Raw genomic sequence first — 16,568 nt, forward strand, 5'->3', positions numbered from 1 at the left:
GGCCAGCCGGGCTGGAATGGGGGAGTCGCTGCCCTCTATGGAGTATTTACCACGGGCAGGTCTCTGCCGCAGGCCTTTTCATTGTGTTAACGCCCTTAGTGCTCAGATCGGGCTGCTCAGATCATCTGCTGGTTTTCCCGGAGGCCAAGGAGCAATAGAAAGCTCAGTAATAGCCACCCCCGCCCTTTTAGCTCCCGTGAAGAAGGAAGTCCTGAGGGTTAGACATCTATCTTATCTAAGGCTGTGACTGCTTTCTGTATCTCTGGGAGGGTCCTAGGAGGAAGCAGTCACACCGATGGGGGTAGAGATGGGGCAGATGGTACTCTGTTCTGAGGTGCCTACAATCTAGGGAGACGTTCAGACTGTCCGATCACGAGGTCCGGTCATGTCACAGCATCAGCGCTTTGCAGGGATCACTGCCAAACTCTGAGCTCTGTCCCATCCCGGGCCCATTCACAGCCCAAGACCTCCCTGGGCAGGCGTCCGAGAACCAGCCGGAGCCGCTGAGAAACGTGGTGCTTGTTTGTAAAGAAGTAGAACCCGCCCTCACCTGTTTGGCACTTGCCCGGGTGGCAGGCTCGATCCCCAGGTGTTTGTGTGTCTCTTTTCCTCTCCCTTCCTCTCTGAAATCAATTTTTTAAAAATGTATATATTTTTAAAAATCAGAATACCTACAGGGAACTGCAAGCCATCTGGTAAAAACAGACAGCCTGAAGGCAGGAGGGGGCGTGGTGGGAATGGGGCTCACCCTGGGGTCTTTGAAGACTTTTGGGCGGATGAGTGAGGGGATCTGACAACAGGGTGGAGACCGAGTTGGAAGAAAGGAGCCTGGGATCAGGCAGGACGGGAGGAGGCCAGCTCCTGTCTGCACAGAGGCGGTGGGCGGGAGAGAAGGCGGTCACAGAGCCGTACCCGATGCCAGTGGGACCGAGGGAGAGAGGATCAAGGACGCCCGTGTGTCAAGCCCGAGCACCGGGGTTTCCTTTAAAGGAGAGAGAGGACTCGGCAGAAGCTGCAGGTTTCAAGGGGAACAGAGAGCCATTAAATTTTTAGACAAGATAAGTGACGGTGCCTGAAGAAACCCAGTAAAAACGACCTAAATGCATTTGATGCAAAGTCTTTGCTCTGGTTAGAAAATAAGACGATCTTTAAGGGATTAGGAATTTTTTCCTTTAGATTAACGCTAACCACCAACATGTTGTCTACCTACCCGAGGATGCACTCTTCAACATGCCCTCCCCCACAAGACACATGAGGCTTGCTCAGTCCTCACTCGGGGTTCTACTTTTTCTTTTCTTTTTTAATATATATTTTATTGATTTTTAAAAATATATTTTATTGATATTTTACAGAGAGGAAGGGAGAGGGATAGAGAGTTAGAAACATCCATGAGAGAGAAACATCCATCAGCTGCCTCCTGCACACCCCACACTGGGGATGTGCCCGCAACCAAGGTACATGCCCTTGACCGGAATCGAACCTGGGACCCTTCAGTCCGCAGGCCGACGCCTTATCCACTGAGCCGGACCAGCTAGGGCCGTAAGTTAAAAATCCAAGCAGGGCATTTTGAATCAGTGTGAGAACTTTTCCCCCTTTCCTCCCTGGGAACAAAGACATGGGCTCTGTGTTCAGCAAGGATAGTCTTGCATTTTGAAAGCAAAGAAATAGGAAGGAATACAAGAAAACTGCATTAATGCGGTATTACGCTTGAGAACTTAAACTCCCAAGTCAGGACATTCCCTCGTCATCCATTCCCTGTGCAGCTTCCTTCAGATGCCCGAGCATCCCGTCTGCAGCCCCTCTGGGCCATGCCTCGGTGCCGCGGTGCGGTGCCAACCGTGCCGCCCGCGCCGTATCCCCGCCTGTCCGCGGCTGTGCCTTAGGGAGGGTTTGGAATTACTTTGATCTTGGCCCTTGGGTGTTTAACTTCTCCAAGCTAATGCCTGGGTTTTTTAATTTTTTAAAAAAAATTTTTATTGTTCTATTATCTTGTAGCAAGGTAGTCATTTATAATTTATATACTGTGTACCGGCTTAAAATAGAGACAAGAGAATGCTCAGCGTCCCGAAGCTTCTGGTTTTCCAAAATAACATTTCTCCGGTGCCGTCTGCCTGGAGGAATGAAACCTGCGGAGCGTTGAAAAGCCCTTTGTCCTGTTGTCAGACAGGGACGCGCTGTGCCGGCGAGCGGTGTGAAGCCCTGCCGAGGGGGAGAGGGTCATTTTTTAAAAAAATTGTCACTTGATTTTATTCCCTGCGAAATAATTTCTGAAGACGGCAGCCTCGGTCGGGTCTCGGGGGCCTCGCTGAAGTCACAGGGAGGGGCCAAGGGCAGAGCGGGAAGGACGGATGGGAGACACGGCCCCGGCCAAGGACAGCGGCCGGACGCAGCCAGCCACTTGTCTGCTGCGGTTTGGAGTCCTTCCAGCCGGGCTGCCACTTGGCTCTGCCATTGGCCTGCGGGCCGGGGAGAGGGACGGCCCCAGAGAACACGCTGTCCATTCACAGATATTAAAAATAGAAGCCTCCGTGAGAAGTCCTCTATAATGCAGGGCTTAGCCAAAGCCAATCGGCTATCAGAGGCCTGTCTTACTGTTTTCCTCTTTGCTTTTATACCAGGTCATCTAAACCCTAATTATTCCCTCCTTCCTTTTCATTATGCACCTTTAGAGTGCCAGGAACTGGGGAGAGATTTCTTTTTTATTTATTTACTTATTATTATTATTATTTTTATTTTATTTTAGAGAGGAAGAAAGAGGGAGAGAGAAACATCCATGATGAGAGAGAATAATCAATTGGCTGCCTCCTGCTTGCCCCACATTGGGGGTCAAGCCCACAGCCTGGGCAGGTTTCCTGACCGGGAACCGAACCTTGGGCCTCCTGGTTCATAGGTCGACGCTCAACCACTGAGCCACACTGGCCGGCCTGGGTGGAGATGCCTAGTGAGGCGGACGGAGAGCTGGGTCTGCAGTCAAGTGGTCTTGTTCTGGCGTCCGGCGACGCTGTCATTGAGTCCCGAGATCATTCTCACTCTGCCCCCTGTGCTGTGACATGTCTCACACGCTCATGACTGTGCCTGGGGAACATGTGAATGCCCACCTGGGACCTGGGGCCCTTGGGGGAGGGGGGAGCCGTGGCCCACGGGCAGTTTGGGAACAAGCTGGGTGATTTAGCTCGAAAGCCACCAGGTGGCAACATTTACTAAACCGCCGGGCGTTTTCTTTCCCCACGAAGACGGGGAGCTTGATTTTCCAGCTGCGAGTTTGGACGGCTGCTGTGAGGCCAGGTCCTCATCGGTCTCCGTTCGTCCCCAGTTCAGACGCTGAGAGTCTGACATTGCTCCGTGCGGGCAAGCGGCCTCCCCTTGGCCCCCCGTTCCACATCGCGATCGGAGTGGACTGACTCGTCTCTCACGTTGTCTTTCTCCAGGATTTATGACTGTGGTTACAGCGTCTTTTCCCAGGCCGCTTTAAAGAAGTTCTGGTCAAACCAGCCTTGACATTTTTTTCTATCCACTCATCTGCTGAGGGGCACTTGGCTGTTTCCAGATCTCAGCTGCTGCGAGGAACGCTGGCTCACAACGTGTTTTTTTTTTTCTTTCTCCTCGTGGTTTGCAGATGAAGTGGAAGGGGAAGGACCTGTTTGACCTGGTGTGCCGGACGCTGGGGCTGCGGGAGACCTGGTTCTTCGGGCTGCAGTACACCATCAAGGACACCGTGGCCTGGCTCAAAACCGACAAGAAGGTTGGGCCGGACGCGGGTGAAACCTGAGGGGCCGGTGTGCGCGCCGGTGCCTGCCTGAGCCGGGGCCCAGCGTGTCTGCTCCTCGCGGGGCTGGGGGTGTCCAGGGCAGAGAAGAGGGCTTCCACCCCGCCCCGGGCTCTGCTGGGCACACGGAACCCCCCCGCCGTCAAACTGCGCCCCCCCCCCCCCACCGGCTGGCCGCTCACGGAGCCCCTAGCCAGGCTGTGTGAATAAAAGTGCCATCACGTTACTTAGGATATACGTCGTTGAAAGGTTTCCTTGGGGCGCGTGTGCTTTATGAGATTTCTTTTTTTATTTTTTTGTGTTTTTTTAAATATATTTTTATTGATTTCAGAGAGGAAAGGACAGGGAGAGAGAGATAGAAACGTCCATGATGAGAATCACTGATTGGCTGCCTCCTGCACGCCCCCGACTGGGGGCGTCAGGAAGTCCACTGTGACCCACGTTAACGGGGACTGGGAGCCCGTCACGTGGCGCGCTTACGGCCTGGAGGGAGACTGTTCTGGAGAGCAGATGGCGCAGGCTTTTCGGGGGGCGGATGGGGTTGCGGGAAGATGAAAGGCGTGCGGCGTACTGCCTGCGCCCAAGTGCTCTCGTGGGGCGTCTCTGAGGTTCCTGGAAACAGGGTCGCCACGGGGGACAGTGTCACGTCTCCTGCTTCGCTGGTGTTCAGCGGGTTTGACGGAGATGTAGTTCATCGCCCTAAGCTCCATTCCAGCACGGTCCTGAATGGTGGGGGCTGTTGGCAGCAAGAAAAGGGAATAAAGGACTATCCCACTACTTTCAGAAAAATTAGAGAAAAACATTCCGCCTGCCAGAAAGGGCAGCAGCCCAGGACCCGAGACCTCTGGCCTGGAGAACACGTGTGTCTTAATCTCTCCTCACCCCGTGGGCACACATTCATTAGCTTGGCTCAGAAAGGCCATTGGAAGTCATACTTCTTGTTAATCACAACCTCTGGGAAATGTGATGAATTTATTACTTTTTAAAAATACATGTTTATTGATTTCGGAGAGGAAGGGAGAGAAAGAGTGAGAGAGAAACATCCATGATGAGAAGAGAGTCATGGATCGGCTGCCTCCTGCATGCCCCCCACTAGGGATTGAGCCTGCAACCTGGGCATGTGCCCCTGCCTGGGAATCGAACCAGGACCTCCTGGTTCATAGGTTGACACTCAACCATTGAGCCACACCGGCTGGACACGTGATGAATTTAGAGGGGGAAATATTTGTACGCTCCCCGCGAGAGGTTCTTCGGTGGGGGTACCGGGCCGGGGGTGGGGAGGGACGCCAATGTCGGGTTGTCTTCCGCTCTGTGGTCTGCAGGTGCTGGATCACGATGTCTCCAAGGAGGAGCCGGTCACCTTTCACTTCCTGGCCAAGTTCTACCCCGAAAACGCCGAGGAGGAGCTGGTGCAGGAGATCACGCAGCATCTGTTCTTCCTGCAGGTGCGGTGTCCGTGCTCCCTCTCGGGCTCCAGGACGCCCCCCGGGCTCCGGGACGCCCCTCTGGCTCCGGGACGCCCCCCGGGCTCCGGGGACGCCCCTCTGGCTCCGGGACGCCCCCCGGGCTCCGGGACGCCCCTCGGGCTCCGGGACCCCCCCCCCCCGGGCTCCGGGGACGCCCCTCGGGCTCCGGGACGCTCCTCTGGCTCCGGGACGCCCCCCGGGCTCCGGGACGCCCCTCGGGCTCTGGGACGCCTCTCGGGCTCCGGGACGCCCCCCGGGCTCCGGGACGCCCCCCGGGCTCCGGGACGCTCCTCTGGCTCCGGGACGCCCCCCGGGCTCCGGGACGCCCCTCGGGCTCTGGGACGCCTCTCGGGCTCCGGGACGCCCCCCGGGCTCCGGGACGCCCCCCGGGCTCCGGGACGCTCCTCGGGCTCTGGGACGCCCCTCGGGCAGGTGGCAGAGGCCATAACGGGCCTGCGGGAGGAAGACTGTGCTCGCATCCCCAGAGCTGACCCCGAGGCCTCACATGGTGACAAGGTCCCGCCCCCAGAAAGCCGGTCCTTTCGTTTCTGAAATGGACCACGCCTTTAGGATAGGAGGAGATTTTTTAAAAATTAAATATATTTTATTGATTTTTTTACAGAGAGGGAAGGAAAGGGATAGAGAGTCAGAAACATCGATGAGAGAGAAACATCGATCAGCTGCCTCCTGCACAACCCCCCCGCCCAGGGGATGTGCCCGTAACCAAGGTACATGCCCTTGACCGGAATCGAACCCGGGACCGTTTGGTCCGTCCTCAGGCCGATGCTCTGTCCACTGAGCCAAGCTCGGCTCATCCCGGTTGTCACCATGAAGACCGTCTCTCCTCCTCAGCACTTGATCGTGAACAGAAGCGATGAGGGGTGTTCAGGCATGGCCGTCTCACCAGCAGCTTCTCCACCTGAGCTCCCCCCTGTCTGCAGCAATAAAATAAAATAAAAATCGTACCCTCTGTCCGCGGCACTGGCAGGCGGCCTCATCGGGATGCCCGGCGGCCGTCCGCCTGACCAGCTGCGCGGCTCACGGCCGTGTCCCCTGTCGCCTTCAGGTGAAGAAGCAGATCTTGGACGAGAAGATCTACTGCCCGCCCGAGGCCTCTGTGCTGCTGGCTTCCTACGCCGTCCAGGCCAAGGTGGGCTCCCAGCGGAGGAACTCGTTTTGCGGGGCAGGAAGTGTCGCGCGCGGGGTCGCACCAGTCGCCTGCTTCTTGGGGTTTTCTAGACTTAAGGGAGGCTCTCCGCAGCTGGCGGGGTGGGGAACCAAGTCTCACTTCTGTATGAGCCCATGAGCATGTGTGTACAAGTGAGTGTGTGAGTGTGTGTGTGTGTGTACAAGTGTGTGAGTGTGTGTGTGTACAAGTGAGTGTGTGAGTGTGTGTGTGTGTGTACAAGTAAGTGTGTGAGTGTGTGTGTGTACAAGTAAGTGTGTGTGTGTACAAGTAAGTGTGTGTGTGTACAAGTAAGTGTGTGTGTGTGTATACAAGTGTGTGTGTGTGTACAAGTAAGTGTGTGAGTGTGTGTGTGTACAAGTAAGTGTGTGTGTGTGTGTGTGTACAGTAAGTGTGTGAGTGTGTGTGTGTGTGTACAAGTAAGTGTGTGTGTGTGTGTACAGTAAGTGTGTGAGTGTGTGTGTGTGTGTGTGTACAAGTAATAAGTGTGTAGCTTGATAACTTTTCTTTGTAATCTCATTGTGCACGCATGGTTCCTTACACTTACTGAACCAACCTCTCCTTTTTCTCTCTTTTTTCTTTTTCTTTATTTTAAAATATGTTTTTGTTGATTTTAAAGATGAAGGGAGAGGGGGGGAGAGAGAGAGAGAGAGAGACATCAATGATGAGAGAGAAACATCGATCAGTTGCCTCCTGCACACCCATTACTGCGGATGTGCCCACAACCAAGGTACATGCCCTTGACCGGAATCAGACATGAGAGGGACCCTTCAGTCCGCAGGCCGACGCTCTATCCACTGAGCCACACCGGTTACAGCAGAATTAGGGCGTCTTGATGACTGTTGTGATTTTTGTATCATCTTCTGCTAGTATTTTCCTTTGCAGTTAGACGTGTCTGTCCCCTAATGCCATATCCTTACAGCGTTACCAAAACGAATAAAACGATCTTCACTTCTTAGCCTGCTTTTCCTGATGTAGCTTCATGCGATGTCAGGTCAAAGTCAGGAGGTAACCGGTTAGCCTGTCACTGGAGGAGAAAGGAGTCTGTACCTGCTAGTCAGACCGATGAGCCGGGGAGTCATTGGGTGACTCGGAGTCCTCTGACGCCTGGGCTGGCGGTGGCAGGGTGCTCACGCCCCGAACCAGTGGGTGTTGATTCTGTCGCAGTACAGACTAAGCCGTGTGCCCAAGGTCATCCGGGCAATCTTGGGGTATAGCTAACGGCAGAATTCATGGCCCTGGGATTATATTTTGTGCCGCCCCCTATTCCGCTGCCCAGATAAATGAGTCATTGGGGGAAAGAAAAGGAAAAAAAGAAAAAAAAGGTCCACAGAAAATGGGCCTTGATTCACCGAGGCCATATGCTTCCTTTTATGCTTTGATTAAGAATATTAATAACAGGAAAATGTGCCCTTTCCATCAGCATCACCCTGACGGCGATGAAGCAGTCATTGTCGCCCTCATTAATCCAAGCACTTCCTGGCCCGGAACGGAGTTCCTGTTTAGCACGCTCTCTCCCCAGCTGAGCGGACACCCCCTCTTTCCTTGAAGGGCTTCCATCTCAAAGGCTGCCTTTTCTGTGCATGGATTTTGGGCCAAACATTCAAAGGCCGTGTGTGTGTGTGTGTGTGTGTGTGTGTGTGTGTGTGTTTGTGGGGGGAGGGGACTTGGAGCCAGCAGATGTTTGCTTAAACAGATTTCACTAGGAAAGCCCTCCTCATTTAGAGATGAAAGTGAATCACAGAGCACATATGTGGCTCATATGGAGGAGGATGTTCTGTGTGGTTTTTTTTGTTTGTTTGTTTTTCTTTCTGGTGTAAATTCTCGGGAATCTCACAAATAAAGCAATTAAGAAGTTGGGTGTATGTAAGATACATGTGAAGCAGTGGTTCTCAGCCTTTCTAATGCTGAGACCCTTTCATACGGTTCCTCGTGTTGTGGTGACCCCCAACCATAACATTATCTTCGTTGCTACTTCACAACTGTAATTGTGCTGCTGTCATGAACCGTAATGTAAATATCTGTGCTAGCAGTTCTCAACCTGTGGATCCTGTGCATGTAAATTTTATCTCAATTAGAAAAAATAGGTGTGGCCACATTACCCTCCAGCATGACTTCTAAGAACGGTGTGTGAGAATACCTGTCCTCCGCATCCTCATGCTGTCAGTCTTTTCCCCATCTGCTGATGTGACAGAAAAAAAATATATAGATTTTTCAGTTTTCATTTCCTTGCTGACCGGTTGGGGCTGAGCGTCCTTTCACAGATTTACTTTTCTCTGTGAGGCTGGTGCTTAGGATCTGCAAGTTTTTCTCCTCCACGGCTTACCTTTTCCTCGTTGATTTATAGGAGCTCCGTTTACGATGGGTATTAACCTTTTATCTTTTTTTTAACGTGTCAGACTGTCAATCTCTTGCTGTCTTGAGTGACTTTTTAGAATGGCTTTACCCACCATTATTATACACATGTCCGTCTACATTTCGTCCTGGTATTTTGATGCTTTTCACTAATGGTTTAAGGCTTCCATCCATCTGTGATCTGGTGCCGGAGGTGCATGCGGTAGGGATCTGATTATCCATGCGATATGTGTATTGATGAAATCTTTTGTTTTGTGAGATCCCGTTCGGAGCGTTTTGTCTGATTTCCCATGCATATAGGCAGGGGAGAGCATTTAACCTCCGGAAGGACATTCAGTAGGCACTGACTCCCAAAACCCCATGCATGGCGATCTCCTGTCTTGAATTTAAACTCAGTTGGCTTATAATCAGGGGTGGATCCAGGGTTTGTGCGGCCTGAAGTTTCCATAACTTCAGGAGTTTTGTTTTGTTTTTTTCAACCCAAGAATACTAATGATGCGTATAAAGCTGGGCACAGAGCCTTGAAACCCCAAGCTTGGTCCCCAGCTACCGTCTCGGGATGCGATGCTTTTGGACATAAAAGGCGGAGGACAGCCGGCTCTACCTGTGCCGCCCCGACTCCCTTTATCTCCGCCAGCTGCCACACCTAAGGGTTTTCTTCTTCTTTTGTTTCTTAAAGGCTCATTATAGAGCCGAAGCTCACATCCAGGCGGCTTTCATGTGGCGAGTGGAGTCGGCTCGGGCTCCGTCAGCAGCCCTTTTCTGCCTCCGCACAGCTCACACGTAACCTATTTGATCGGCGGAGTCGCCGGGAGCTCAGTATGATAATGTGGGTCGTTAATCTTAGGAGCCTCTGGAACCTGGATTTACAGCCTGCACTCTGCATATCTGCTTACTTGTGCACTACGGCCCGGCCAGCGCTCCTGGGAGGCATGCAAATGCGGCGAGCCTCCTGCCCCTGGGAAAACCCGGCCGGTCTGGCTCAGTGGGTGGAGCGTGGGCCAAGGGTGCAGGCCGGGCTGCGGCCGGATCACCCATTGGACGTGATCAGGAAGATGGCCAGTCAGCGATTCTCTCTCATCATGGATCTTTCTTTCTTTCTTTCTTTCTTTTTCAAATGTATTTTATTTATTTTAGAGAAGAAGGTTTCGGCTCAGCCTTTCTTTTGTCTTCCCCTTGTTAGTGGCTGCAGGGATACACGTTTATAGAAGATTGTCCTGAAACACCGAGCTTTGTGGGTTTGGTCCCAAGGAAAGCCACCGAACGCTGATTGACCAGAGACAGGCTTTGGTTTTTATATTCTCCAGGTTTCCTAGTTCGTTCCTGTTTTAAAACGCCATCATTTCTCCTTGTCATCATTATTATCTCCTGGGCAGACAACGTGCCCTGAGAAAGAAAAGATTATCTTTCTTCCATCGGAAAGTAAATCTCCGAGTCCCTGTCCTCGGAGAACGCACTGAGAGCAGGGCCCGGGGCCTGCTCTGCGGCTTTCCCTCGTGTCTTTGTCCGGGTGACACACGTGAGTGACAGCGCTGGCGTCGCATCTTCCCCGAGCGGTTTTATTTTTCAGAGCCTTGAGTGAAAGGCATTAAACAGGCCGCCGGCCACTTAGCAGCCATCGGCAGGGACAGGCCCTATCAACGGCCACGGTCGCGTCTCGTTGCTTTATTTCCGCTGCTGTCTCTGCCGGTTTAGAAACCACGGCCCCCTCTCCCTGCGAATGTCACATTTTCATTAGCGCGGCGCCCAGAGATGTAATCAGCTCGGAGTTTCCATTCGGGCATCACACGCTAGCAAGGTTGAAATCTTGACTTGTCATCAGGATTGGATTGCTCCCTGGAGCCGGGAGGGAATTGAGCCAGGAGTCCAGCTGTTCGGAAAATGACAGTTGTCTCTCGCATCTCAACCGCCCGCTCTCCCTCTCTTCTCTCCGCAGTACGGCGACTACGACCCCTCTGTGCACAAGCGGGGATTTCTGGCCCAAGAGGAATTGCTTCCGAAAAGGGTGAGGCATCCCGTTCCCCGTTTGGGGGGGAGATCTCAACCGAAGAGCGTGAAGGAATAACGGAAGGACGTGGCAATAATGTTATTACAGATGTTTTGTCATCATTCTTTGTTTCTCATTTAACAAATATATTTGGCCCTAGCTGACTTAGTTCAGTGGATAGAGCATCAGCCTGTGGACTGAAGGGTCCCAGGTTCAATTCCAGCCAAGGGCATATGCCTGGGTTGTGGCTCGGTCCCCAGTGGGGGGTTGCAGGAGGCAGCCAATCCATGATTCTCTCTCATCATTGATGTTTCTATCTCTCCTCCCTTGCTCTCTGAAATCAATAAAAAATTATATTTAAAAAAAATATATATATTTATTTATTTTTATTGATTTCAGAGAGGAAGGGAGAGGGAGAGGGAGGTAGAAACATGAATGATGAGAGAGCATTATTGATCAGCTGCCTACTGCGTATCCCCGACTGGGGATTGAACCTGCAACCCGGGCCTGTGTCCTGACCGGGAATCGAACCGTGACCTCCTGGTTCATAGGTTGACACTCAATCACTGAGCCACGCTGACTGGGCTGTAGTCGATCTTGAGTGAAGAGTACAGAATCTGTTAAGAATATTAAAAAAGGAAAGGTTCATGGAATGAGTTTGGGGCTGCCAGGACTCACGTGGCCTGCAAACGGTCCTTTTTCCCTCCCCCAAATATATTTTTATTGATTTTAGAGAGGAAGGGAGAGAGCCAGAGAGATAGAAACATCAGTGATGAGAGAGAACCATCCATTGATTGGCTGTCTCCTATCAAGCCCTTAACTCGGGCCTGTGCTCCTGGCTGGAATCGAACCTGGGACCCTTCAGTCCACAGGCCGACGCTCTATCCACTGAGCCAAACCGGTCAGGGCAGGGTGGCTTTTTGAAAATAGCCGAGCTGTTCTGTCCAAGTGATGCGTCATGATAAACACGGCACACAATACCGAACCTCCGTGCGTGTACATTGTGTATGTGTGTTTATATTGCCCTCTCTTCCGCCAGGTAATCAATCTGTATCAGATGACTCCGGAAATGTGGGAGGAGAGGATCACAGCCTGGTACGCGGAGCACCGAGGCCGGGCCAGGTGAGGCAGCTTCCTTTTTGATTTATATTCCTTTATGGGCTTTTTTATTTTTTAACAAATGACAAAACTAGGACGTGCTTGTTGCACAACGTGCATTACTGGAGTATCTGAACGGAGAGAGAGAGCTAGGAGTATGTTCGGTTTTGTAGGAATCCTTTTCCCAGCGCCTGTGAGCCGGGAACTTCCTTCCGCCGGGGTGTGCTGGCCTGTGTTTGCTGGTGATCTCGTTCCCTTTTGAGAATTCCGCCGCAGAGAGACATCCCACAGCGTTTGTGCTGATTTCTCTGCCGGTGGCATGTGGAGCAGCTGGAGGCTTCTCACTTGTACAAAGCGTGCTGCGGTGTGCACCGTGTTACATAACGGTCTGCGTGATTCGCCCGTGGGTTGCTCAGAGGAGTTGCTGAGTCAGAGGGTGCATTCTGAGTTTTGACAGGCGCCGCCGGATTGCCCCCCAAAGCGGTGGTACCTGTTCACGTGCCCATCAGCAGTGTGTGAGTGTCTCCCCGCCGCCCCCCCCACGCTCTCCCCAACACCTGCTTTTGTTTTTGTTTTTTAATTATTTTTATTGATCTTAGAGAGGAGAGGAGAGGGATAGAGAGAGAGAGAAACATCAGTGGTGAGAGAGAATCATTGATCAGCTGCCTCCTGCATGTCCCCTACTGGGGATCGAGTCTGCGACCGGGGCATGTGCCCTTGACCGGAATCGAACCCGGGACCCTTCCACCCGTGGGCCGGCGGACGCTCTGTCCACTGAGCCAGACCGGCCGGGGCTGCTCCCTCTGTGGATGCGGATGCGGATGCGGATGCGGATGGGAGGTCCTGCTGGACCTCGCCGTGTCTCACAGACTCCGTGTCAGGAAGAGCGTCGCTGGGCGCTGCTCTGACTCCCTGAGCACCCAGCGTGGTGAGCGCCTGCTCCAGCTTCCGCTCAGCTCCTGTCTTCCCTGCCCCGCAGGGACGAGGCGGAGATGGAGTATTTGAAGATCGCGCAGGACCTGGAGATGTATGGCGTGAACTACTTCGCCATCCGGGTACGTGAAGCTTCTCCGAGTTCCCCGCGTGCAGACAGACAGACAGACCCCGGGACCCACAGCGGACGCGGTTCCTCTCTCACTCTGGGCCGGAGGCTCTTTTTTGTTTTTGTTTTTTTAAATATATTTTTATTGACTTCAGAGAGGAAGGGAGAGGGAAAGAGAGAGAAACATCAATGATGAGAGCGAACCATCCCTCGGCTGCCTCCTGCATGCCCCCCACTGGGGATGCGCCCGCAGCCAAGGCGCACGCCCTTCCTGGCCGTGGGGCCGGGGGAGAGCCTGACGGGGCCGCTCTCTGTCGAATCCACAGAACAAGAAGGGCACGGAGCTGCTGCTCGGCGTGGATGCGCTGGGGCTTCACATCTACGACCCCGAGAACAGGCTGACCCCCAAGATCTCCTTCCCGTGGAACGAGATCCGAAACATCTCCTACAGCGACAAGGAGGTAGGGTCTGTCCGCTCACAGCTGCACCCGGGGCCCGGCCGCAGGCCTGCCTTCCCCATCCCCCCCTGGCTGCGGGGTCCCCAGGCCTCCTCCCCCACCTCCCCTCCTGACTGCGGGGTCCCCAGGCCCCCTCCCCCCCCCCCTGACTGCGGGGTCCCCAGGCCCCCTACCCGCCCCTCCTGGCTGCGGGGTCCCCAGGCCCCCTCCCCCACCTCCCCTCCTGGCTGTGGGTCCAGGCCCCCCCCTCCTGACTGCGGGGTCCCCAGGCCCCCTCCCCCACCTCCCCTCCTGGCTGCGGGGTCCCCAGCCACGCTCCTCCTGTTGCAGGAAAGTCATTTCATGCTCAGGCTGTGGTGTTAGGTTATGGATTTCTATAGCATTTACAGGATAGTATTGGCATTCTATTTCAAAGAGCATCCCTCCACTCCCTCCCCTGCCCTGCCCTGCCCTGCCCTGCTGACGAACAGCCCGTCAGCACTGAGCCCCAAAGGACAAGCAGTAAACCAACCCCAACGTAACCATTTCTTATGGCTTGGCTTTCTGTTTTTGGTGAGAAATTCTCTTTGCCTTTTAAGTGTGGTAGATATTAAACCCTTTCTCTGTGTCCAGTTTGTACGTATGGTGGGGGTGTGAGTGTGCGTGTGTGTATGAGAGAAAGAGAGAGAGAGAGAGAAAGTATCAACAGTAACTAATGATATCAGGCTAACCTGCTTACCAGAAATTGAGGATAATTAAGTTTAAATCACTTAGGTCAACACTCTAAGAATTCTAATACTTCTCTACAGCATCTCCCAAAGGCTGTAATCCTGCATTCATTGGCTTGTCCACTTATTCACTCTTCGTTAGTTTTAAAGGGATCGCTGAGCATCTGGGAATGAGAGGAGCACAGGCCCCCAGTTCCTCATGCGGGGCTGCGACCTGCTTGTCCAGGCGTGACGAGACAGATTGGGCTTCTTTTTAAAAATATATATGTTTTTAATTGACGTTAGAGAGGAAGGGAGAGGGAGAAAGAGATAGAAACATCAATAATGAGAGGGAATTATTGATCAGCTGCTTCCTGCACGCCCCACCCTGGGATCAAGCCTGCAACCCAGACATGTGCCCTGACCCATGACCAGGAATCGAACCGTAACCTCCTGGTTCATAGGTCGACACTTAACCACTGAGCCATGCTGGCCGGGCCAGACTGAGCTTCTTAACTCAAAACATCCTGGCTTTCAGATTTTGGTTAGCAGCCCAGGCGATGAGCATTTAGGGATTTTTTTTTAAGTATTAAATGGCAAGCTCCACATGACTTCAAGCAGTCGGTGTGCCAGGGGAGGGTAGTTTTTCATTTCTACTTTTATGGAGGCTGTCTACTGCCCACCCACACATGCGTGTGCTGACGGCTCCCCGAAACCCTGGTCCTCCCAGAACCCAAGGACTCAAGTCTCCCTTAGGGGTGGCCTGACACCCTAAACCCTAACACCTACCCCCTCTCCGGGCGCAAGACGCCCTCTCGCTCCGTCCCATCAATAACGCGCGCCGTAAGGAGACCCCAGACCGACTGGACTTAATAGGAAGTAGCCCGAGTAGTTCTGTATGGCAGTTCTGTATGGAAACGTTGTTGGTTTATTTTAAGCGACTCATTGATTCTCCGTGCGGCCCTGGCATGGCACAGAGCCCGCGGTCTCCACACAAAGCGTGGTTTCCCGCTGACAGCTCCGGGATTTGACAGCAAGGCCAGAAATAAGCTTTCAGAATTCACCAACAGCAGCCTACGCGGGAGCAATACCGCTTCTAAATTAACTTGACCGAAAGCTACACGGAGGATTATTTTCTGTCCTCGCAGTGCCTAACCCGCCGTTGGACAATATAACCTGAGAAAGAAATTCCGGAGAACACATCTCCCCAGACCCATTTGTCTGCGCAGCAGGTGTTTCTTGGGAATAGATACCCGTGTTTTTAAGGGCATCTTTGAAATGTAGGATCTGTCTGGTTTCATCAGGAGTGGTTGAAGACAACCGTTGCCACTTGTTCTTTTTAAAATATATATATATTTCTTACTGATTTCAGAGAATAAGGGAGAGGGAGAGGTAGAAACATCAGTGATGAGAGAGAATCATTGATCGGCTGCCTCCTGTAAGCCCCACCCTGGGGATTGAGCCCACAACCCGGGCCTGTGTCCTGACCAGGAATCGAACCGTGAGCCCCACTGGTCAAGCCATCCTATCTTCTAACTTCTGTACGTATTATTCGCCAGCATAAGTCCCTCCTACTCGTGGTAGGTCCGCTCTGAATCCCCCAGCACATCTGTGACTTGTGCCCCCCAATGAGGCACGGATATGTGATGTGACTCATCCAGTAATTGCCTGTGGTTAGTCTAGTTCCACTTGGTTGTGAGCCTGAGTCAGGGCCATGACTTCGAGTCTGGCATGGCTCTTCCCGTGTCAGCCCGGAGCTTGGGCCCATCAGGGTTTATATTTCAGGTTTCCCAGCCCACAATGGTGCTGAGAGCACGCCCTTCAGAATCCTCAACTCCCACAGCCCTGGGCTTGGCGTCCTCAGACGCCTGGAATCCACCGTGGTTTTGTGCCTGGGCCCCCCGCAAGCCATGGCACGGGGCAGCCTCCTGCCAGCTCTTTGCCAGGGTGGGGGTGGGGAGGGGAGGGGGGGGGTGGGGGCTGCTACTGTTGTGTGAGCCCCCGGTTGGTGGGAAACATTCCAGGCGATCCAACTGAAACCGTCTTCCACTTCCTTCTTCCAGTTTACCATCAAACCGTTGGATAAGAAAATCGACGTCTTTAAGTTTAACTCCTCAAAGCTCCGTGTTAATAAGCTGGTAAGTTGAGGTGCTGGCTTCTGTGACCGGTAGCTGGGGTGTTCCTGAGAAACCGAACCACAGCCTTGGCATAGCGGGACCACACTCCCGGCCAGGGCGGGAAATTCTTCCCTTTCCGTGTAGAAGAAGGTGTCGGTCCTCTCCTTAATCCTTTCTGTCTCGCTTGACATCTTTCCTTATCCTGGGATCATAAAGATGTTCTTCTTTTTTTTGTGTGTAAATATCTTTATTGATTCCAGAGAGGAAGGTAGACGGGGAGAGAGATAGAAACATCAATGATGAGAGAGAATCATGGATCGGCTGCCTCCTGCACGCCCCCTACTGGGGATCGAGCCCGAAACCCAGGCATGTGCCCTTGGCCGGAATCGAACCTAGGACCCTGTGGG

The 16,568-nt window shown here is 53.1% G+C and overlaps 1 protein-coding gene across 4 annotated transcripts in view; it reads left to right on the plus strand.

Moving 5' to 3' along the window:
- Nucleotides 1–16,568, plus strand: part of NF2 (NF2, moesin-ezrin-radixin like (MERLIN) tumor suppressor) — a 47,298-nt gene that overhangs the window by 11,969 nt on the left and 18,761 nt on the right. For all 4 annotated transcript variants that reach the window (XR_006742392.1, XM_045585688.1, XM_036449479.2 and 1 more), the window contains exons 2-9: nucleotides 3,617–3,742; nucleotides 5,089–5,211; nucleotides 6,299–6,382; nucleotides 10,710–10,778; nucleotides 11,800–11,882; nucleotides 12,838–12,913; nucleotides 13,227–13,361; nucleotides 16,108–16,182. Coding sequence is in view for 3 of the 4 variants with exons in the window: in XM_045585688.1 (XP_045441644.1) it covers nucleotides 3,617–3,742; nucleotides 5,089–5,211; nucleotides 6,299–6,382; nucleotides 10,710–10,778; nucleotides 11,800–11,882; nucleotides 12,838–12,913; nucleotides 13,227–13,361; nucleotides 16,108–16,182 (771 nt within the window). In the remaining variant the exon portion in view is untranslated. The remainder of the gene's footprint in view (nucleotides 1–3,616; nucleotides 3,743–5,088; nucleotides 5,212–6,298; nucleotides 6,383–10,709; nucleotides 10,779–11,799; nucleotides 11,883–12,837; nucleotides 12,914–13,226; nucleotides 13,362–16,107; nucleotides 16,183–16,568) is intronic.

The sequence above is a fragment of the Pipistrellus kuhlii genome, unplaced genomic scaffold (genome assembly GCF_014108245.1).
Source record: "Pipistrellus kuhlii isolate mPipKuh1 unplaced genomic scaffold, mPipKuh1.p scaffold_m20_p_20, whole genome shotgun sequence".
Lineage (NCBI taxonomy): Eukaryota > Metazoa > Chordata > Mammalia > Chiroptera > Vespertilionidae > Pipistrellus > Pipistrellus kuhlii.